The sequence below is a fragment of the Branchiostoma lanceolatum genome, chromosome 1, assembly GCF_035083965.1.
Source record: "Branchiostoma lanceolatum isolate klBraLanc5 chromosome 1, klBraLanc5.hap2, whole genome shotgun sequence".
Lineage (NCBI taxonomy): Eukaryota > Metazoa > Chordata > Leptocardii > Amphioxiformes > Branchiostomatidae > Branchiostoma > Branchiostoma lanceolatum.
Genome location: NC_089722.1, coordinates 3058335 through 3083150, shown reverse-complemented (window position 1 = coordinate 3083150; position 24816 = coordinate 3058335). Strand labels below are relative to the sequence as shown.

Here is a 24816-nt window from a genome sequence, read left to right as displayed (position 1 = left end):
AGTCAGATGCCAATTTTTATGTACACCTGGGTGGAGTGAGGAAAATCGTACGTGTAAAATGCCTTTCTCAAGGACACAACGTCCCGCCAGGAATGCCAGGAATCGAATTTTTACATCTTTAATATTTGTGCTATCTACCTGTTGCAGCGCACCGAAGGCGTGGCCATGGCGGTAGTGTTCGGACTGCTGGCCGGCGGAGTGTCTGTCCTGGAACATCTGGGCCATCAGAGAAGGTGTGACGATACCGCAGGTTGTACTGGCGGAGGGGACGGGAGCGTTCGTCCTGACTGCCTCCGACTGCCCCGACTTCAACCCCCCTGGCTGCCTAAAGCCCCCCTCTCACTGGACCCGCGGCACGCTGCCGGCGTCGCTGCGGCCGATTGAATTGACAAAGCACTCAACGAATTTCATCGATAAAAAAAGACTCTTTTTTAAGCTTTGTGTGTTTTGTTGTCTTTTTGGTCATACTTATATGTTTTGAATGATATTTCCATTATAAAGTCAAGGGTAACACAAATCCAGTTTAGGACGCAGCGACGCCGCCCGTGTGCCGCGGGTCCAGTGAGCTCGAGAGGGGGGCTGAATCCGTGAACTCTAAATTCCGTGTCCGCTAGCCGAGCCACTCGGCGATTTGATGCTTTTCTGGCAGTATCAAAATAACATTTCAACTTTGTGTTGCGTCACAAAGTCCTTCGTCCTTATCAATGTGATATTAAGTTGGAGAAAAGATAAATCAGAATACAAGGGTGTGATGTTTACCTGGGGATCGCTTGTATATTGAAATGTGAGAGCAATCCAACACAACACAAGTATGTCACACAGCATATATTTCTTTAATTGACAACTTAAGTCAGCTTGTATCAGTGAAGAATTGTTGCTAAGCGTCAGAGTAAGCGGGTTGAAAGAACCTCAATTTTGTGGCAACGGCATTCAAGTGAACATACATGTATGATACTGTTAAAAAGTGCCGACGATAAGCTTATATGAAATATGCGTACATTTATATTACGCAATATATATACTCCATACGTGCGTAAAAACAAGAACATGAGAAAATTTATTGTACAAACCAAATACAAATTGTCTAATTCTTGTGTGTTTTTCGTTGGAAGTGAGACTATAACTACTCGTTGGTGTGTCTTTTGACTTTGATCAGTAACAACGGAAGGTTAACCACCCTCTACCCCGCAATATTATGTAATGAAATGATAAATTATACAGTGGAACAATTTTTCGGCCAAATGTCATGTTGTCATTTGGCGGTTGTCGACTCGAGTGTTTATACTACACTAATGGCGTACATTTGTCTCTATAGTGGTCAACAGGCATGACTACAAGTGGCCTTCTATAGCTTACCTACACAGGCATACGGCTGATTATGTAACACCGAACGGCGTTTAGCACCGATAAAAGACCTGTATGTGTAGCTCTAAGCGTTGTTAAAAGCTATTTGATGAAGAACCATGTACCCCATTTAATGATAGCTGGAGTCTTTACCATTTTCCTGCCAAACACGATAAGGAGCATTAAGAGGTGCTTTGCTAAGACTATCACATACACATTGGCTTTAGTAAGGATATGCGAGTCACGAAGTTGATCGACAGATGGTCTCAATAACCGACTCATTTCCTACGTATTGTTTAAAAGAATATATGGAATTGTATCTAATCGCAGATGTTTTTGAAACGTTTATCTTAAACTATATGTTGTTTGGAACAGCGAAAACTGCGGGCATACCGACGTTGTGATGGCCATAATTGAGCTGTATGGCAAAACATCTCGTACTTTGGCACAACAAAGGGTATATTTTGATGGTATATTCTTGAATATCTTAGTAACACGCAAATTGACAGAGGAGCTACTCGATACAACTGATAACATACCCAGCGGTGTTTGATATACCCCAGGTAGTCTATAGTCATTTGTTACTGTTGACAGGTTGCTCTTTGACCAGTAGATTGTGCGGCACCAGTAATACTTAATGCGCACCAAAAGTAATAATCATAGGGGAAAAACACCTTTGATACAAATGCTAAAAGGGAGAAAAGATATGAAATGAAAAACTGATCAACGACATACAAAATCACGTCGTTTTGTGTATATGTGATATGAATGTACTTTTGGCAGAGTCATTTGATGGGTGTATGTTTAAAAAAACATATGCTGACTACTTGATTGACAGTATCGTTCACCTGTAATAGGGTTTGAAGGTTTCCTTACATATTCTTGTAGATCACAACTTTTGTCCATGATATAAACAGAACGATTATTGTGCATAAGTGTAATTAAAACAAGTGATGTATATGTAATATATACGACATAAGCAACAGTATGTATTCTAAAAAGAAAAATTAACAAAGAAGGGCCCCTACAAAAAATGCAATGGTCTCTTCCATGTAGAGGTATACTTGTAAAAATATGCCCCAATCGGGCCCAGAGCGGCTAGTGTAGTGCAGGGATTCTTACCGACCAACCGGGAGTCCAGTGCACAACGTTTCCCCTGATGCCCTTTCGGGCCTTTTCCTATCTCTGAATATCCCATTTAAAAGTGGAGAGAGAGTTCTTTGTGGTTAAGACATTTTTTCACGAGACTCGGACAGCAAGATGAAGAAAGAAATATTCCTTATGCTGTGGATTGTTGTGGCGTCACACGCGAGGTAGGCGGTATTTGATTACTGGTTTGGACCAGAAGTCGCTTTTGCGTTCTCTTCGATGTTTGATCATTTTTTTGTTTTAGCTGACATGCAAAACAATTGTGTTCGAGAAAGGTTTTCACGTTTTTCATATTCCGCTTATTGATGTCTTAATTAACCACCGATGCTCGTGAAGACGTTTGTATTTTTCCCCAATGCAGGAGTGGTGACCATGCGATTTTATATGTTCAAACTCTAGTAGAGCTTTCGTTTTCTTTTCACAAAATCTAGCGATGTTACAAGCAGTACTGTGTATTTCTTTTCTTGAGTGTATGTGCCATTCAATTCTACTATTTAAAAAGATGTTAACTGTATCTTGACCATGCGATGTTTATTGAATAAACGTTCAAAACGTTTACTTCGTACGAAGTCCAGTAGGTGTGCTCCTACCAAAAAGCCTAATCCTAAAACTATAACCTCCACGCCACGGAACACTTACAGTGAGGCGTCGAGCCAATCCACGAAGATGGCATTGACTGTTTCAACTGGCGACGACGTAGGCGTTTGAGAGACGGAAATTAGCTTCTCCGAGTGCTAGCATTCCGCTAATTACTTATGTTTTCCGTTCAAACCCTTACTTACCGTTGAAGCCGTCATCCTTCTGACGCCCATTCAACTATGCCTTACTTACCGTTGAACTGACTTACTCTTCTCCATAGCATCGAGCATGGGCGCGACTGGCAACATCCAGGTATGACAACATCTTTTTACTTCATTAGATACGAATTTCTAGCTTGTATGGCAAGGGTTACAGGGCTCGGCAAGTTTCATGTGGGGTGAGTTTTGTCAACGTCCAACGAATTCGGACGGGGTACGGTCAATTTATAGTGACAACCCTCGCTGTTTAGGGGGACACAATCAAGTAAATACCAACAGAAGGTCAAGCCTTTGTTGTAACGTTTGCTTAACAGGCTCGCGCGAAGGTAATCCTTTGCCCGGGTCCCTGCCGTCTTTATTGTCGCTAACCGCACCATTTATGTACTCAGAGACAGCGGCTTTATTTGTTTTCCGCTCCTTTTGAACACTTCTGTTATGTACTGAATTGAATGGTGCTGTCGTGAGTGGTAAACATGTCATGGTATCAGTCCCTTTATGTCATACACGGGCCGCGGGATCATGAACGTTTGACACGGATGTTCTGGACGGTCTGTATTTTACGGCATTGCGAGGGCTTTGAAGTTGTACTGCACGGGCGTCCATTGAATGATTCGAACGCGCTTCAAGTGCGCTTAATGCGATTTACACAGTAATGCCCCCGATACATGCTGTGTTGCTACTTGCTAGTTACCTTGGCTCAATTTGTCCTTCGCAGAGCACAAACTGAAGGTTCGACAAATCTTATTACATGTACCACCGGTACTATGAAAATGGAGGTATGATTTTGGGTGTGTATCTATGTATACTATGTATACATGTGTTTGTGTGGGAGCAGATGTGTTAGTTTTACAAGTGGAAAGCACATACACATCGGGACATACTGAAACTTGTGAAAGAGAGAAGAGTACGTCCTTATGTCATAACATCAAGCTGTACCATTGTATTAGTTCATTCGTAGTAGATCCTTGTAGTGCCTAGTGGAATATAGGGTAGCAGGGTTCCTTACAGGGTATATTCTTACAGGGAGGGGTTGCTACTTGCTTGCCCTGCCCCTTTAACGTGCTCCATGCACCTCTTCGAGCTATCTAACACCACCGAAATATCACGCCCATGCACGTGCAAAACAAGACATATGAAAACAGGAACTCCTGCTGCAGTATCACCGAAAGTCGCCAGGCAGCCAATAATCAAAATTGTCCTTTGTCTTACCGACACCTACCTACACACCAGATCTAATAGATATCCAGCCAGAACTTCTCGAGTTATGAATGAATGAAGACCTTTATTGCACATTTCTGCCACACTTGGCTAAGTACAGGTCGCAACAAAACAAAATAACATGTAACGTTGGGTAACATAAATTCGGGATTTTTCCGATAATGGTTGAATGAAATCAATCTAGCAGAACAATAAACCATCCTTTTTTTCTATTATTCTGTCAGTATCATGTACTATCTTTGCACTAATCATATATATGGTAGATTTTGTCTCTAGTCGTGCTGACACCATAATATTTCAACTTGAATCTACCGTCCGCCGCACGCACAATGACGGTGCTGTCGGACAGGGGTGAACATTAATTCGGGAGAGAAGATTCGTATTGAATATCTTGCCGCTAATTACATTTTATACAGCAGCTATTCGTTCCATCCTTGGCTTGAGGAGAGTGCTATGGATATAGACGTGTCCAAGTAAAAAAAAATACACGAAAAAACGGCCGTACCGCACACATCAGGCCTACGGGAACAACCCGTGTGTTGAGTCGGTAGCTATAGAACGTCAAAGTCGACATCCACCGTCATGGCAACGTGTACATTATTCATGGCAAGTTAGCCGGATGCCGTAGCATTGATAATACTACTGTGTCCATGTATTCCTTGTTGTGTTAGGAGCAAACTTTGAGGAAAATATCGTCCTCAGTCCACAATCACACGCAACATTTAGACAAAAAAGTGTTCCTCACAAACCTTTGTCGTCTGCTTGACAACAGGATTCTGGGTAATGATATGGCGGCGGGAAAATACACGTGCCGTAGGTTGTAGCAACAAAGAGGGGTTTTGATGATTGATCACACTTAGGGTCCAATTGCAGGTCAGCAATTTTAAGAAAACAAGTTGTCTTGTAAATGATTGTGTTTAACAGGAAGCGGGTGTGACATTTGTCTTATAAACCAGCCGACAACGATGCAGTGTGATTCTCCCACGAAGCCCTCAGACTGTTCCAATAAGGGACGGAGAGTTTTTGTCCTCGTCGCCTTCTAATGCATGCTTATCGAAGCTTTTCAGACAGTGTTCTGAATACGTTAGTCTGTCAAGTTTGCATTTCTAGCGGTATTACTGATGTTGCATCTAGCACATATCCCTAAATACCCCGTTTTCGAAAAATCCCGAATTTAAGTACCCCACGAATTCATGTTACCCAACGTTACAGTTAACGGGTACATAAGAATATGACTATCATTAGATAAATTCTACTTCTCCTCCCTTTTCTGTTATAGCAGAAAGAAAAAGAACAGACGTGTTTTTCAATGGAAGGTTTGTCTAGTCGCATTAGGAATATGAATTTTTGTACAGTACTTAAATGTGTGAAGTAGGGAAATAGGTTTTCTACAAGCTTATACAGTTCATTTCTTTCTTTGGTATATAATCCACATTCCACTACAAAATGACATTCGTCTTCTATTCTATTCAAAGTACAATGTTTACATAATCGTTGTTCTAGAGGAGTGCGGGTATGTCTTCCCGTTTCAATATGTAGTTTGTGGCAGCTGATTCTTAGTTTTGTGACTGCATTCCTGTCCCTCATATTTGCATTACTTAGATATTTTTCTTCATTATATATAGTTTTAAATAATCTATATGCTGTCCGCAAAAAAACCCAGGTGTATTGATCGTTTCTAGGCAGCAGGTACTATCTAGTCGTGTTGAGACTAGCTGGGCCCATTAGCACATGAAGTCGGCCACTTTACCAATTACGGAATATAAAAGTGGGCAATAAAAAATCTGTATATATACTTAGATAAGATAAGAAGAAAAATTAAGCATACCAAGCCTCAAGATTAGTTGGAATTTTGAAGACACGGGATTTTGTATCTCCACATTCCCTATTTCCCATATTGTTAAACGGAAAAGATTGTAGCATGTCCTTAATCCGTTCCACATTGATGATGGGAATGTGATGATAACAACATCATCAGGATAATTTCATTTAGGATCGTCCTGTAATTATCTGATCTGATTGTTTGTGTTGCAAAGCCCAGCAGTCGGTCATATCTTTATAACAGCTCATCTCACGTGGCTCAGCAGCAAATAACAAATAGAGTTGTTAGACAAGCTTAGCTGTTATCATAAAGACGATTAGTAAATCATGCTCCAATTCACAACTTCAACTTTTCAAGAGAATTTACAGATGTTACAATCTTTTCCATTTCTTTACCCCTGAAAGGGTTGCTGTTTGAATTGCAACATGAACCGTTCTTCAGCTAGACGTATAAGTCCGACAGCTTTGCATGTACTCAAAGTAAAGGTACATGTAACCCCATAGCAATTTTGAGGTTATAGGGGCAGTGGGTTGTTATACATTGTGCACGTGTCTGGGGCACGGTATTGGAAGACGAAGACCATCCCTCTCCTTTCACTGCCTTTTACCTCCCCGACCGAAGTCGGATACGCATTTTTACACCTGGGTGAAGTGACGAAAATCGTATAAAGTATTTTGCCCAAAGCACGCAACGTCTAACCAGGAATGCCAGGAATCGAACCTCTAGACCTCGAATTCACTAGCCTAGCCACTCGCCCATTTGACACCACAATAGCATGACTGCCCATGTTTCAACAAAAACAAGAACAACATCTTTCTCACCTCACACAAACAAACAATATCTAAGACTTCTCCAAACACCTTACGTCCGCTAACAGCTCGCGAGTTGGGTATGGTCAATTTATCATGAAATCCTGCCTGTTTAGTGAACCACCAGTGGCAGTAAATACTTATTGTAGGAATAAGCTCTCCGCACCTATACGGCATACTCAACGTTTACTTTCCAGACTCGCCCCTATGCTAATCTAATCCGTCCACAGTCGCCGCCTTCTTTACGATCACAGTCCGTACCATTTATTTACCTAAAGGCAGGGGGGTTATTTGCTAGCTGTTCCAGCTGTTCTTACTGACCAATCGGACCATAGTGTGCAATCTTCTTCCAAACAGTAGTGTCGCATTGGGTGTCATTTGGCCCACTTAGATCGAAGCTGTTCTGTTATTTGGCAAATTGAATGGTGCCGTCGCAAACGGTAAACATTTACATGACATACTATCAGTCCTTGCACACTTCGGTAGTATATAAAGGATAGGAGACCTGTTAGAGGGATATACCGTTCTGTTATTCGGCGTTCTTAGCGAGTGGAGACTTGAAGAGGAGTGCGTCCCATGTGATATATTCCAGCCGTCCTCAGTTGGTATATGTAAACCGAGGATGGCTGTCCGGCTTTGGACAGTGCTGGTGATCATCTTATTGTCTCATGGAGGTCAAGCGCAAGGTAAACGTAACATTTTGTTACCTTTCACAAACTAAGGCCTATCTGGAAGGATTTGAATACCAAGTTGAGCTCTAAGATCGAACTAATGTGCTCCCTGGGCACCTCCGTATTCCTGTACGCTTCTGAGTCTAGACCATGGTAATCGGGCTAGCCAAAACTATCATGCAAGGAACCGTCCAGAGGAAGAAAGAGGGGTAGACAAGGGACAAGATGAGAGGATGATATCGGAGACTGGACTGGCGTGACACTAAATAAAACATTAAGAAGAACAGAAAACCACAAAATGCTGCCACTCGTTGTCAAATCCTCTGTGGTGCACCATCGGGCAGAGAGGAGCTTGGGTCAAACTTGTTGAGAAGTTTTAACTACATTCCTGTCAGACAATGGACCGGACCCTTTCTATTTGGCTCGTCCTGCGCGCGCGATCGCTGCTCAACATTTTCATTTCATCCTATCAAAAAAGACGGAAAACGTACAATTAATCGACAATATGTCCGTTGCTCCTTTATAAATTGTATTCTTATAGTATTCTTACAAAATGTCATTGGGAACCTTGGATACCACCGTAATAGTGATTATCTAAATAGTATGAATGTAAAAATGAATTAACTTTATTGTACATATTGAATTGCATTAGTTCGCTTGTTTGTGATCAGATCCTTGTAATGCCTAGTGGTTGCTGTTTCAGAATTTCAGTGTGGCTTTAATTACCTTTTGTCCTGGACATTCTAGGGTTTTTAGGTTTTGGTGGCAGATAGCTTTTGATGTCAGGGACAAGTGGTAGACGTTTGGCTACCCCTAGTTGCGCTATGGGGCTTCGTTATAAAGTGATGATTCTCCGAACAAAGCTTAATTCTCGGGACAATTTTCTGTGCATACGCCTAACTTAATCCATGGCACGTTTGTATGTCTACTCATCATGTGCTCTGTATAATTCATTTATCCCAAACTAGAATGGCTTCACGTTATTGAAAATATTTCAGCCGGAGAAACTTTGTCTGGCTTTACATATATGGTTATGGGTAGCTGCCTCATAGCTGAGCTCCTGGTTACAATTTGTTGCTAACTGGGAAACCCCGGTTCAATCCTGAGTAGGGTATCTCGGTTGGGGCTGCACCTGTTTTTCGGAAGGGGCGTAAAACGGGGCTCCCGTGTTCGAGGAGGTGCCTCGAGCACGTTGAAGGGGAAGGGCTAGCAATCCCCCCCCCCCCCCGTAAAACTGTACCCTGCTACCGAAATAACAAGGAAACTTGCTGCCCTATGTGCCACTAGCTACAGGGCCCTGTCACACTTGTTCGGATATTCAAGTGCGCGTGATTTGCGAATTAACATTTTTGTGTCTTTTAAGTAAGGTTTGCGGGGGAAAAGGTGTGCAGCCCTGTGATCGAACCTAAGAAATCACTTTTTCTGTTGCGAACTTAACCTAAACCAAAAACATGTTAATACGCAATGATGCGGGCTTGTATATACGCACAATTGTGACAGGGGCTATGGGCACTACAAGGGACGAACGATGAACGAACAGATACCAATATAATACAATGACCTATATTGGCAATAATACATACATGATGGGGCGATTACTGTCGCTAGGAACGAAGCAGGCTTTGGTCGTGTTGCAGATAGTTACATTTACTCTTCTTTAATTTTACCACTTAAGGGATATCTGACCACATTAGCACTAATTACGTACGATCAAAGTGGGCAATAAACTAGTACATAGATAAGATGAGTCTCGCCAAAGGACTACATTAAAGACGCATGTCACAGAATATCATATAGAAGACATTGCTTTCCAGAGTTATTTCGACTTGATCTCGTTAAAAAATACAGTGTGTTTCTAGTCTTTTAAACATTAATGGTTTGATTGTGATGATAAAACAGGTGGCAAAGTGGTCTTGTGGTTGTTGGCTTAGAAAGAATCTAAAAGTTCTGGGTTAGAATCCCTTCCAGTCTCTAGTGTTTCCATTTAGGAAAGGCATTTTATACCTATTTCCTCACGCGATGAGGTGTAAATGAGTACCTAGCTTCGGTTAGGGACGTTCTCTGAGATGGAAAGTAAAGCTGGAGGTCCTGTGTGAGAGAAGAGTCACACCTCCACTTCGATAAAGAACCCACCACACTTATAGATATCCTTTCTGGTGTGTGAGTGGGTCAAACCTTACAGTCTGGTCTTACTCAGCTTATACTTAATGTAAAAAAACTAGTGCATTACGCCCAAAGGTGGTTAACTGGTTATGTGGAACAAACAAACAAACAAAGATATCAGCTTCATTTTATTGCACCGTTTATTGCTTCCAATCATCTGATTTGGCCGTTTGCATAGCAAAGTCCAGGAGTCGTTCGTATCTCTATAATTACTCATCTCACGTGGTTTACGAATAGATAAAAACCCAAATTGGACAAGGATGATATCAGGCGTTTTGAAAACCTGATAAATTCGACGGCACGCCTCCTTTTATTTTAGCCGGTTCCCTGATGTGCTGACATAATAATATACATCTGAATCTGAGATATAGCCGGTATAACCGTCATTAGGCGTAAGACACCAGCTTTACTTACTTAATAGAAACAATGTAGTTAAAGAGAGCTCATCTCATCTACGACTATGACTAACTGGTAACGGCATCACAGTTGACCAGCTACTTCAAATTAGTTGGTAACTGAGAGACCCCGGTTCAATCCTGGGAAGGGCATGTTGGTTTGGGCTGCACGCGTCTTTCAGAAGGGATGTAGAATTGGGGTGCTGTGTTCGAGGAAGTGCCTCGAGCACGTTAACTTAGGGGAAGGTCTAGCAATCCCTCATTGTGAAACAGTAAGGAAACTTGCTGCCCTATGTGCCACTAGGGTCTAACCTAAAATAGTCTGAACGAACGAATTAGTTTAATAGATTACATAAGACATTGCATAACGCAGGTTACCGAGAAAGGCATGCCTTTCATGACTGTATACTAGACGGTAGAGCAGAATATATTTCATTTGCATAAGAAGTTGAGTAAACAGCATAATCTCACAAAGTGAACCATGTTCCTACTAACCTTACAAAGTATTTCTGCCAACTTAAGAATGCATAGAAGGATGAGAAAAATACTAATATTGGAATGAGCATTATACGTTTTAATTATAAAGAATAATGAAAGTGTTCTAATCTGCAAAACATTGATCTCGACCATTGCCGAACCTTACATAAGCTCTGCCAGTGAATGTAATGGCCTCCTCTGTGCTTTATAGACTGTAAACTATACTATAATGATATGAGAATGTTATCTATTGAAATCGTTCGTTCGTTCAGATCCCTGTATTTCCTAGACCTAGTGGCAAATATTGCGAGCGAGGGGAAATTAGATGTTAAAGTTACACCGCATACAACACTATGACCCCCGTTATTAGCTTTCAAATTTCATTGTATTCAAAAGTTGATAAATGTTATAGGAAATACATGCCCGGGGGCTAATTGCAAGTACATACAGCATATATATAATAATGATAGATACAATGACATTAAAAACTAGTTCCTATGATAACTATGTTCTAAAACATATATCGAGCAAGTTTTGTTGGGTTTGATTTGGTCCTTGAGGCAATAGAACATGAATTCAAGAAATGAGAAAACAATTGCATTTCATGTTTGTGCTTGCCGATGGAACCAGTTACAACTGAGTACTACAAAATTAGGGAGTAGCTACATCACGGGACACTAGTAAACCGTACTTGACAATGTATTTTTGTACATTTTTCTTCATTTTTCCCCACAGAAACGACCCGGATCTCCGGAGTGGCCCCTCATGTCGGGAGCTTGAAGGGTGGGACGAACATCAAGATCTTTGGAGAAAGTAAGTCGTTTACTCTAAAATCGCCCATTTCTGCGACCATTTGAATGCTAACAATAACCCCATTGTCCCATTGGATTTTCTGAATTTGAGAGTCCCTTAATGTAACAAGTGGCCAAAACACGAAAAAAGTCTTATTCCATACTGTGCCATTCTCTTTGCATTCCTATTACGTGCCTTTTTTTTCTGCCGCTACTTCGCCAGTAACTGGTTTACGATGCGGCTAACAGTACTATAGATGCCACAACGAATTACATTTCTTCCCACAGACCTTCCGGTGGACTTCAGCATGACGTTCTCCGTGGTCCGTGTGAAGTTCCTGTCCGCTACCCACCAGTACACGTGTGACGTAGAGGAAACCTCCGTCAGCACAGGGCAGATAGAATGTTACACCAGGTATTATAGATAACGTTATTATGTCTTTGATTCGTTCTCTCCAGAAAGAAGGTTCAGCCCGAGGGGGTGTTTTGTGTATTCTCACCTTTACCTACTGTAACTGATGCTTTTGACGGATTTATCTGAAATTTGGTATGAAGATAGTTATTGAAATTTGGAAGAAACATGGCGATTTTGGTCCCCCTAGCGGTATTCTCAAGTAATGCAACATTACAGGAAACACCCCCTCCCTGCCTGAATAGTACATATCCTGACGTCTTTTCCGGGCGAAGACATATAGTGAAGAAAAGCCTAGCCTATGAATAAAACCATATAATTATAAGCAAAATGGTCTGCCATAGGGCTATGCCATCAGGCGTATACACCCCCAAGTGAAACTGTGTTTATGAATGAAACGATAAGCGACATGGTCTCACCTTAGTCCGTGTATTATCCTGCCATAGGGCTATGCCAGCAGGCGTGTGCACCCCCAGGCGACGCTGTGTTCCAGTGCAGACTAACCATAAACGACATGATCTCACCTTTTCCGTGTAGTATCGTGCCACAGGGCTAATGCCAGCAGGCGTGTACACCCCCAGATGACGATGTGTTCCAGTGCAGACTAACCATAAGCGACATGGTCTTACCTTTTCCGTGTATTATCCTGCTACAGGGCTATGCCAGCAGGCGTGTACACCCCGCAGGTGACGCTGTGCTCCAGTGCAGACGACTGTCGGGACATCCCGTGTCTGGGACAGGACGACCAGGACTGCAAGTTTGAGGTTCATAGAACATTTCTATTTACAAGTCTCTCACACTTCCTTTCCAATAGAAGCTGCGACAAAAGCTTTTACAGGTCGCGCGACAAATTTCTTACATAAAGAACGTGTCCTACGTTTGTGTGTGTTTTACATCATACATTTGCATCTTGCGGCATCATATTCCAACTGTGGAATAAAGGGTCGGACAAATCCGATTTTTCTTCCCCTGCAGACAAAAACCCATTACACACCTTACATCAAGTCCGTCACTCCTACCACGGGATACCCAGGTAAGGGCCCTGTCACACTTGTGCGTATATTCAAGTGCGCGAGAGTTGCACATTAGCATTTTTTTGTTTAAGTAAGGATTGCGGGGGAAAAAGTTGTTTTCTACTTTGACCCACCGTTGTGCAGCCGAGTGATCGAACCTAAGAAATCACTAATTCAGCTGCAAACTTAACCTATACCAAAAACATATTAATACGCAACTCATGCGGACTTGTATATACGCACAAGTGTGACAGGGGCTTAAGCGTCGTCTTATTCTATCACTGAATATTGCAATATGTGTGTTTATGCTCTTGATTAGTTTCAAGGTCTACTCAACTTTGTCTGTCGATGCTAAGTTTGTGATCCAAATACATAAACAAGTATCCTTCTACAGGGACCATGCTGACGGTGCACGGTAAGATCATCACCCCGCTGTTCGGCAGCGAGCAAGCCGACAACGCGAACGGGAGGACGGAAACCATCAAACGGTAAGCGTATGTCCGTTAAGGCCCCGTCACACGTGTGCGTATCTTCAAGTGCGCATGAGCTGCGCATTAACATTTCTTAGGTTTACGGAAAGTTTGCGGGGAAGAAGTTGTTTTCTGCGTTGACCCACCGTTGTTCAGCCTAGTTATCGAATCAAGGAAATGACTTCTTGGGCTGAGAACTCAATCTTGACCAAAACATGTTAATCAATACGCAAGTCATGCGGACTTGTATATACGCACAAGCGTGACAGGGGCTTTAGGGCCCCGTCAAACGTGTGCGTACCTTCAAGTGCGCTTTTCATTGGACACGCGACGCGTTGGCGACCTCGCTGCGTGTGATTGAATTTGAGTTAGCCTTGATTTTGCAATGGGAATACCATGCAAAACGTACAAGTATGACCAAAAAGACAAAAAAATCACACAAAGCGTAAATCGATTTGTTTTTTTATCGATGAAATTCGTTTAGCGCGGTGTCAAATTGCTCGGTCGCAGCGTCATGGTCTATTTTCATCTTTAGTATTGATAACATACAGTAATTTGATGTGTTAGTCAACTCAACCATAAACACTGTAATGAGACATCACGACATTTTCCGACAAACATAATCAATTATAGCGAACACAATCACTTTAATATTCACTGCCACGAAGGTATTCTAGTGGGCAATTAATTATGATGTTTTAATTAATCACGTTGTACAGTTTACCAACCTTTAATGAGCTTTGATCAATCAATGTTTACTGGTCGTTCTTTATCTTATCAGCTGTTACCTGGACGGTGCGGGACAAACATGTGAGCTGAGAGACAGCAACGGAGACATGTAGGTCTTATCGATATGGGCGGAACTTACTTTGTCACGAGGGGGGATTAGTTCAAATGGGCTTTAAATGAGCTATCTTATATAGACTAATGTTGAGCATTTGAGGGCTCGTTCCCAATGATATGTGCAAAATAGCGAGTTCAGTGTCGAAAAAAAGATGAGATCATCAAGCACACCTAATTGATACCTTTTTTCAGTAAAATGACTCCATTAAAGATCGTGAAAAAAAGGAAGCTAATGTTTGCTTCGACGCATTGTTATGTGTTATTAAGGGCCGAGGCCACCCAACTGCTCAAAGCCAGCGAGGCGAATATGGAAAGACAAATGAAACCTCGTGGATGCCGTGTTCACAGCTTTTGACTTTGTTATGAAACGCTCTAGATATGATGTTTTACGTAATAAGTTATTCACTTTTCTCAAATCAAGTACAAGTTTTAAGACTCTCGATGCTACAGACTGTTTTAGGTATATATTTAAATGCAACAACCCAACATTGCAAGAATAGGTAAATATCTAAATGAACGTTTTGTCATTAGATAAAAATACCAAAAGTAATAATTAACAGCACTCGATTATATAATTAAATAAAAAAATGCATGCAACTCATTATTCTAGTATTAGTAATTAGGTTGTTAACTTTTATTCTATACTTCTATTTTGTATTATGTTTGTTGTCTTTGTTGTTGCTGTTGCCATACTTTGTACCGTGAACATTGTGTTTAGGTACGGAATTGAGATGGACGAGGAAGGCTCTAGCAGATGGGGGACGTTTATGGCGGTGCCGCGTGGCAAGTTTGTCGGTAAGATTCCTTAAGCCCCCGTCACAAATAAGAAATTCAGCTCGGCCGACGTGTGGACGAGCTTCAAATGTGCATTTTCGGCCGAAGTACGGCCGACGTCCGCGGGCTTCGGGAGATATTTAGAAATAGAAGTTGATCCAAATATTGGCCTTTTACCAGTTTAGTCCATACTGACTTCGCCCATGTCCAAGAGACGGTACCATCCGATTCTCATGGGGGATCTTTCGTTTTTAGTGTTCTACGGACGTCACCCGAGTTTTTTATTAGAAAATACGGTCGACGCTCGGGCGATTTTGAAATTCGGCGAGCTTCGGGCGATGTACAATTCGGCCGACGCTCGCATGAATTGTGATGCCGGCTTTATGAGACTTTCTTGAACATAAATAGTACAATACTTCGACCGACAATTTAACACCCGTTTCTGAAATAGCTCGATTTGACCTATGATACTGAATAAAAACACTACCTCTAGGTGGTATTCAACGCTTGCTGGATACGTTCGACTGACACTCCCATTAGAAAAAAACAACACTTTGTGCAGCTAATTCTAACATTGTTTTGAAATGATTTTTCAGGTCACCAAAACATCAGCATCATTGTCAGTGACAGATACGGAAGGTAAGGCGCTGCCAATGGCGCAAGCATTTTTACCTCCGTGACCACGGAGCTTTTGTAGTCATTTGTAGACAATGGTGTTTGGCCACACTTCCGCTATTGGCATTTTAATGCTAGGCACCTTGGGGTAGCATGGAGTCCAGCCTTGTTAATTTGGTCCACTTCTAACGTCCAGCGTTGGGAACAGGCCAAAGCTAAAGCCCCCCTCTCACTGGACCTGCGACACGCTGGCGGCGTCGCTGCCTCCTAAACTGGATTTGCGTTACCCTTGACTTTATAACGGGAATATCATTCAAAACGTACAAGTATGAACAAAAAGACAACACAACACACAAAGCTTAAAAAGATTCGTTTTTTGTCGATGAAATTCGTTGACTGCTTTGTCAATTCGATCGGCCGCAGAGACGCCGCCAGCCTGCCGTGGGTCCAGTGAGAGGGGGGCTTAACAGGGCTGGACTCCAGGCTATCTTGAGGGACACTAACATTTGATGCTTCTTATCTTAGGTCGGAAGGTACCTGGGAAGCCAAGCGTGTCAGCGCCAATATGAAGATGTTCAATTTCCAGACCTATGCAAGTAAGCACTGATAAATCAATCGCAGCCGTTGCACATTGGTTTTTAGCTCAGTTGCAACATTTTATGTTCAACAAAGTTATCTTGTATCGAAACTGAGAATTTGTAATTTGACTTTTTGTTTGGCTCATCTGGGCTTCATAGACGTCGTACGACCGCAAGGGAAAATTGGCCAAAATTCTCAAAGTTGACGCAATTTCCAAAACGCAGTCGGTGACAGTGTATTCCATTGAGATACCAATACCCGCATTAACTCTCGGAGTTTTCTTGCTCTTCTACTCCTCTGTGCTATACTGTGCTGTGCTGTGTCATATGTCGACAAGTATGGCTTTGTCTGTTGCAGGGGTTAGTTCTGTGAGTCCAGGCGTCGGCAGTACGGAGGGAGGATCCACCATCACCATCAGTGGGGACTGGTTCGACTCAACCTCACAGGTCGCAACCGTCACTGTAGGAGGTGGGATGTCTTCTTCGTACAACGTTTATCCTTTACTAGTACATGATATATGATAAATACGATTTAAAAAGCATATAGTATGTACAGCAACACGGTAACAATTATGCTGACTCAATATGCCCGGCTGAAACATCGCTCAACTTTGAATATGCCAAATTCTAATGTCGCTTTAACATCAATCTGTCTGTCTGATCAATCAATCGATCAGTCAACCAACTAATAATTCAATCAATCAATGAGCCAATCAAATCAATTAACCAATCGATCGATCAATCGTCAGTTAATCAATAAGTACTCTAATATCATTTTAGGTGAGGAATGCAGCAGACAGGGTGACATAACTGACACCGAGATTGTGTGCCTGACGCCAAAGAAACCAACTCAGCAAACAGTGTCCTACGCAGGTAAGTGGTGTAACTTGTGCATCGTTGATTGCTTTAGGGGAAAAAGGGGAGGGGATTGTAAGAAAAGGTGAGCCAACGTACAGTTCTCATATTATCCCCGCATTCTATCTGTTAATCACATCTTAGGACTTTGGCAAGAGTCGTCAATGGTTCATAAATCAAGCAACAAAATGCAATATGTGTCTGCGGAGTAAATATTTGAAATGTTGAATTGAAAATACATCTGTGTAAGTAGAATTTAACTTCAATTTCCAACACCAAAAAATCGGACTTATTCTAATTTTCGACTGACCAAATCCGGTCTTTGACTTCTTCTGTGACGTCACGTTATGCAGATAGAACACATGACTCGGTGTCCAGTGGGTCATAAGTTAGCTGCAGAAAAGTAGCCTGGAATCCAGACCTATTATAGCTCCCGAGTCTCTCAGGACTCAGGAGAGAGACTCGAGAGCTATGATAGGTCACGATTCCAGGCTAGCAGAAAAGTCTACGGCAGCACCCGTCGCATTTGAATTGTTCATGAAGTATTTCCCTGTTAAAGGCAACCGCGGCGTCTACAGGGAGGTTTGGGAGTACGCTGAAGCTGCATCCATGCCTGCCCTGACTGACCTGCCGGCCGGTGACCCCGCAGAGGGTTCCGAATGGATGGACAGCTTCAGTTGGACAAACCGTTCCCAGGTGACGAGTTACATCCACCTGTCTCTCCCGATAATTATCCTACCATTGAACAATGTTTTAATACGTCGCTTCCAAAACGATTGCAATTTGTTAGAGTGATCCTTTTACCGACTTGTTGTTATAAGCAAGCCTCGCAATTCAGCCCCCCTAACGGCTTCCAGAAGGCATTCAAGTCTTATTGTGTGTTTTTTTGTAAGAATATTCAAGTCTATTACTAGTACAATAAGTCACATTGCGTGGTAACGTAATAAGGATGTTCATGGTTGCATCTGCGCACGTGCATGTAAATGCATCGTGGGTAATATATCAAAGGTGGAGGCCCGTATAACTTGTGGACTGCATTCAGTTATTGTAGCAACACTTCTAGATGATTGACCGATCCTATAACCCCGCCCACCCAATCAAATGTAGAAATTCAAAATAAAAACAAACGAAAATGCTAAATATTTGACGGACATGCAGCCCTCTCTCATTGGTCGAACCGCCAATTGCCATGCTATTATTCGATGAACTACTACTTGTGACGGACAGTTAGGATCGGTCTATTGACGCGTTTGTGTTGATACGTATACCGTTATACCTGTTTATTTGCAGAGCTATTTTTCCCGTGTGCGGGGATTCTTCATTCCGCCCAATGACAACGACTACCAGTTTGTGTTGCAAGACTGCAAAACGCCCTCTGACGATTTCATCATGTACTTCAGTCCAAACGGAGCTGAAGATGAGGCGGTGAGTCTGTCAAAAATTTTCGTTACAAATATATGTTATATCAACTATTACGTTGTTAGAAATACCTGTATTTCTTCAATATCTTCAAAGCGAAACCTGTACCGGGACAGTTTACTCTGGAAGCAAATGTTTTGTCACCATGATTGAACACACAGAATATGGTACACCACACAATAGATTCTAATTGTTTCTTTCACAACTTCTTTGACTTTGACATTATGTGACATTAGTATACATTTTCCCGGATGAAAAAAAAAAACACAAAAACTTACGGCAAATTTGTGCTCATTTTGCAGCTTATTTATATCATCTGCGGTATGATCGCAAACTTTGTTTGGAAATCGACGAAAATTGTTGCCCGCATGGATGCCATCCGTATAATCAAGTCATCGTGGTCTTCGTATTATCCTACACCTCGTGCAAAAGGTCCAACATCATACTTTATTAACACATAGCCAGGTCGCGTCGACCATGTACCAATCAGATGCCTCCAGTGCCCATGTGTTATGACGCCATATCACACCCGCGATCATCATTCTTCCCATATTGTAGAGGGGGAGGTAATGTTTATTTGTTCCCAAAAATGTTTGATATCTTAGAATAAATCAAATCTTTTATAAGCATATGACAAAAAAATATAAACCATTTCAATACAAGTCAAATCCAAACGGGTGGAACTGTAAGTGGAGCCGCCCACAGTATGTCAGAAGGACACCCAGCAGGCGCTATGACACCATTTACACCTCGGCGCGGGTCATTAACCCTTAATCAATTCACTCTTCGGATACCCTCAATCTACAGTTATCTTTGTCACATGTACTTTCTACAATGGGTCATCTAACACTCCCTTTGATCTGATCTATACAGCTTGTTGTTCTGGAGTGTCCCGATAACGGCCGCCGCTGGTCAGAGAGGTACACACTGACCGGAGGAAAAAGGTAAATTCTTTTCAACTAAACAATGACTTGTCTGAAACTAATTTCTCCACACACAAGACGGAACATAATAAAGGGAGAGAAAGGATGGAAAGAAAGAAACAACAGAAGGAAACGTTGCCTCACACGGCAGTCTTACAACGGTTTTCTTGTTCATCTGGTGGGCCATAGGACAACTGCAATCATTAAATGCACATTGGGCGATGATGGGGCCGAAACCTGACATTATGCCTTAATCAGGGGAAATTTGATATCAAAATAGTCTTCATTTCTATCCGAGAATATCATAAATCATCATCATCATCATCATCATCATCATCATCATCATCATCATCATCATCATCATCATCATCATCATCATCATCATCATCATCATCATCATCATCATCATCATCATCATCCACTGGTCTCTGCATCTGCAGTCGTTGAAACGTCCTGCAGCTGCATTCAGTCTTTCTTCATCTTCCCCCACTTTTTCTTGCATCCTGCGAGCTCCCTTAGCTCCTGGGGTTTCTTTAGTCTCTACCACACTAACTATGCCAGGGTTTTATTCCTTTTTCTGCCGATTCTACGATTCATACGCCCGTAAGAGGGCCTGGTGGAGGCTAGGGTTTCTTTTCTGTTGTTTTCTTTGTGCTTCAGATCTCCCTTCAGCATGCTGAGCAAATTGACACCCGTACAGTGTCTTCCTTTGTGTGCATTGAAACTGTTGGATCTTGATATTTTATGATCATCACAAATGGTATGCGTTAATCATATGTTGAACCCCTCCCCAGCTACTACATGGAAGTCCGCTACAGACACGAGTGGTCTAACGACACCCAGCGGGACAGGGGCGTGGCCGTGAAGATGTACAACACGGACTATGTGGGCGGGCAGAACTACCACGCGCAGAGCGAGAAACAGGAGATCAAAATCACGTCAACCGTCAATCGCGAGAAACAGGTCGGTTTTAAAGGGAAATTATGACATCCTTTCAATCGATTATCCATTAGTTTATGCGTACTCCTTGAATTTTGTATAAGAACGTTCATGGTCCAAACGGATGATGGACAGCGAAATGATTTGTGGGTAGTATGTCAAAGGTGAAGGCCGCTGAAACAAAACACGTCTGGACATGTATTAAGCATGGTCTAAACAAGAATTACAGTCAACAATTTGGAAGCCTTCGCCGCATGTATAGTTGAGACCATAGCCCTAATTATTCAAAGCCATGAAATTTGAGTAAAGGATGAACCTTTTGGGGGAAAATCCTTGCATATCTGTCATGCTTCTTCTAATTTCAAGTAGGGAATGCTTTAGGAAATGATTTAATACTAGTATATGTATGTGTATTACATAGCGTATCAGCCTTGGCAGTGATGTTCAAGACTTTACCCTCGAATACGGCGGAGTTCAGTCAGAAAAGATCCAAGTCGGCTCTTCTTCAAGACAGGTGAGATTCTATCTACTACAGTATCACTGGGGAGTGATCCGCCTCTGAGTGGCACAGTAGAGGCCACCGTGAGAGAGCTTTTATAGATTTTCCTTTTGCTCAGGAAGGCCCAGTTTCAAGCTAAAATGTGCAGTCAAAAGCTGGCCAAACTGTGTGACCTTTGTTATGTTTTGCCCGGTAATTGACCCCTAAATGGCCAAAAGGCTTTCTCATTGGCTGGTGGGGATGACACATTAAGACTGGGGTAAAATCTAGTGAAATAATGCCTTTCAATCTTCTGGCTGTAGCTCTTTAAAACGCTAGAGTTGATCGGGTTTGAAACAAAACAAGTCCATATCTACGTCAAATAGCAGTTACGCATTGCCAAGCAACTGGATATGATTTTGGAAACGGTCATATCTAGCTTTGCACTGGGAGAAAGAATTAGGGTTTAAAATGTAGGTAAGTGAATGTGTTTTAAAGTGATGGCAATTGCTTTTGCATGGCTCAACCATGTGTTTCAATGTAAAATTCATATCCTGGGCCCTCCACTACTGGGTATATCCATCTGCAATAGCATCGATTATATTTCAACAAAGTGAGGATCATTTCATTATCGTATTAAAGTATTATCATATGTACAAGAGAAGGTAAAAAGCAATAGATATATTAATATACATTTGAAAGTAGAATAAACAAATGACACGGTTTCAGGTGAAGAGATCTGTCGAACAGATGTTCCAAACCTTGTGTCCTGACGAGGTGGCCAATCCCAACCAGGCTATCAGACAGTTTGCCGAGGACTACGAGGGTGAACCAAGTCGGCCGGAAACGGGCACGAGGGTAAGTTGTGGAGTGGACCAGAATCACTGGTAGCACCATAACTCATTGGAAATGTCCAATTTTGGTATATTCAACTTACTAAGCTGTTATTTTCATATAGTTGCTAGCCCAATTTAATGCAGTTGTTTCTTGCACACACACACACAAAAAAATTTAATTAAAAGTGATTAGGTCTTTTGTTTTCTTTCTCAAGAAAATGGCATAGCAAATATTCTTTTTCTTATTTGTAGCACCTATCTGATAGGCTAGTCAAAGCTGTACAGTAGCTTTCATTCATCCATCGAAAACCAGTAAATAGTGCCATCAGGTTGGCAATTCAATGGATAACGCAGTTCTTTGTACACAGTCACTGCGCTGCAAATACTTTACGTTTGGGACCGCATCTGTTAGCAGCGACACCTAGCTGCAGTGCGAACTAGAACCAGTCATTATTGCCCCAAGAAAGATGACAATCACAGAATCGTCGTTGAAGAGATTTATCAGTCACGTGTAATAACAGTTACTAGAATATTCCTTAATCAGTGACTAAGAGAAGGTAACGAGATACGCATCTCCAAATTTGCGACGTCTTCTGTACATCTTGATCACGGAATGACCTAGTCTCGCGAGAACACGAGCCTAGGACGAGACTTGTGAAGATCGTCCTGCCTCTACCGCCTCCTTGAGGAGCAGGGGTAAGAAGGACTTGGGCAGCTCCCAACCTTCGGTACAGTTGATAAAAATCGTCGGCTTAAATAAAACACTTGGTCGTGTACAAAGAACTTCGTTATGCAGTCCTTACAAAATGACAATAAGATAAAGACGGAGAAGAAATCTCCTTGACATCCCTATACAGGTTGAGGCTGATGAGACCGACCCTTTCTGTGGCCAAAAGTCCCTCATGAATCCCTCACATCTGTATCGAAGCAACCGTGACCACAACCTCTACGGCATCGACCCTAACATGGACAAAGTGGTACGATTCTTTTGTCATTACCTTGAACAATACTTTAATCATCCCATTTGCACAAGTCAACGTTTGGGGATGCGCTGAAGATACGTAATGAGTCACTCTCCTGGTGCAGTGTGGCTGTTGCTAACAGCTTCAAGTGTAACTCAGTGGTAGCACTCTACAGGACGAAATGTCCATATAACTCAACTGGAGGTAGCAGCCTCACAGTTGAGACTCCAGTACGTTACGGGGGAATGGCTAGCAACCCCTCCTTGTAAAGATATACCCTGCTACCCTTGCTGTTCTATATGCCATTAGGCACTACAAGGGCCTGGACAAACGATAGAGTGTTAGCTCTCTACAGGAGTTTTATGTAGAAATTGACTTCTTAATCGATAACCATAGTTACATTAACGTATCTTACGTTCGAAATTCCGCAGATGTGCTTTGCCTACAAGGGTAACATAGCTTCCAGAATCGGTTTCCGTTTCCGGTACGACAGTGATGGGGAGCAGGAAGAGGAGACTGCGTGGTTTGGTCCAGAAAACGACACTAGTCTGGACTTCGCTGCCGACAGAGAGTATGTCATTAGTAACGCTCTCCTTTTCTGTGCACTATCTCCAAGTGTAAGTAATCGTTGCGCTGATTATATAAAATGCATGGTATGAGAGGGTGGTACACGTTATAGTTTTGAATTCTACTCGAAAACTGTGGAAACGTTAAACCATTTTGCTGTTCAAATTAGAGTAAATGCCAGAGATAATGATGTAAGGGATATCATCTAACAAAACATCATTTTCAGGTGGAAGTACACCTGCATCAACCTCCAGTCCTTGTTTTCCACCCTGCGACCACAAGCGTCCAACGTCAGAATCCAGGACATACAGGTGGAATCAGAAGAGGAATCGGAAGACTTCTTCATCGACAACTTTTTCATTGGCAAAGTGGAGCCGATGCCACCAGCCAGTTAGTAGTGTCCCTTACATCAGTTTCAAATGCCGGGATTTTCCACTACAAATTCCAATCTAAGAGTTTGAAACGTTGATGAAAGTTAGACATCCAGGTAGTACGATACACCAAAAATGATTACTCAAGCAACTGGATAAAATTTTATCCAGTTGCTTGAGTAATTATTTTGGGCGTAAGAGTTTAAAATTTACGACTAAAGGACGCTGTATATTTCACATTTTATTTGATACAAGTTGTCGAAACTTAACATTGTGAACCTCGACCACTACTATCGAACATAGAGAATCAAACTGTTACGCATGGCCAATAGTTGCTTGGTGAGAAGCTTTCAGACAGCACCCGCCATCTTTCTTCAGCAATGAATGGATATTAGTCACGTGACATGGGGTCAAATGTCATACTTAAAGCATGACTTGCGGTATTTGCTACTTAATCAATAACAACATATTATTTACCTTTTTCAGACGTAGCGAACAGCCGTCGCCTGGCAGCTCAGTTAGGTGGCAACGTGGTGAGGGAAGTGGAGGTGGACAAGGTGGAAGGCGGATATGACGTCACTTTCATCCCGTACAACTGCGGGCACAGTTTCCCCCTCATGAACGCGCAGGTGAGTCACAGACATAGCCTCTACCAGGCTCTACTGGTCGCTGGAATAATCGTAGAAATTCGCCAAATAGACGGATAACATGCCAGAGGAGTTAGTCCGCAATAGAAGTTACAGTTTGCGACCCCTTGATGGATGGCAAATGGTCGCTACCTCCGAAGCCGACTCCCTTAGCATACTATTCGCTCTATTTGGCCAATTTCTACTATTTTTCCAGTCATCTGTGGGGCCTGGTTGAGGCAGACATTTGTAAGTGCTACACGGTCGTAAGAAAGCAACTCTCGCTTATAAAGAGATAGACTGTTCTCCAACTAAAAAATTAGACTCACCGGAATCTTCGACTGACTCGCTCAGTCTTCTTTAGCTGTTTGATCCAATGACGCTGTGGGCACGTGACTTTAATTTTATGCACGTGTGACGTCAGCAATGGGTCAAACGTTTTCGGCCCCGGTCCATGGGGTATCGATTTTATTCGTACTAAACACCTTAATGTACACTT

General features: G+C 42.2%; 3 protein-coding genes and 1 long non-coding RNA gene across 4 annotated transcripts in view; all 4 read left to right on the top strand.

The window, feature by feature from the left end:
* Positions 1-165: 165 nt before the first annotated feature.
* Positions 166-14373, top strand: LOC136431178 (fibrocystin-L-like). The gene is made up of 7 exons (XM_066422833.1): positions 166-250; positions 11581-11658; positions 11925-12051; positions 12704-12812; positions 13024-13081; positions 13456-13549; positions 14313-14373. Exons 1-7 carry the CDS (start codon positions 166-168, stop codon positions 14371-14373), a joined length of 612 nt encoding a protein of 203 aa, XP_066278930.1.
* A 725-nt stretch (positions 14374-15098) lies between these two features.
* LOC136427938 (uncharacterized) lies at positions 15099-16360 on the top strand. The gene is made up of 3 exons (XR_010754543.1): positions 15099-15169; positions 15745-15787; positions 16289-16360. It is a non-coding gene; the product is annotated as an uncharacterized lncRNA (long non-coding RNA).
* Positions 16361-17667: 1307 nt separating this feature from the next.
* On the top strand, positions 17668-19563 carry LOC136430505 (fibrocystin-L-like). Its single transcript, XM_066421603.1, has 3 exons — positions 17668-17892; positions 18487-18621; positions 19489-19563. Exons 1-3 carry the CDS (start codon positions 17668-17670, stop codon positions 19561-19563), a joined length of 435 nt encoding a protein of 144 aa, XP_066277700.1.
* Positions 19564-20336: 773 nt separating this feature from the next.
* The window catches only part of LOC136429850 (fibrocystin-L-like), a 47873-nt gene continuing 43393 nt past the window's right edge, over positions 20337-24816 (top strand). Inside the window, exons 1-7 of the mRNA XM_066420327.1 lie at positions 20337-20501; positions 20899-20991; positions 21685-21813; positions 22649-22768; positions 23185-23324; positions 23547-23710; positions 24178-24320. Coding sequence (XP_066276424.1) covers positions 20340-20501; positions 20899-20991; positions 21685-21813; positions 22649-22768; positions 23185-23324; positions 23547-23710; positions 24178-24320 — 951 coding nt within the window. The 5' untranslated portion in view covers positions 20337-20339. The remainder of the gene's footprint in view (positions 20502-20898; positions 20992-21684; positions 21814-22648; positions 22769-23184; positions 23325-23546; positions 23711-24177; positions 24321-24816) is intronic.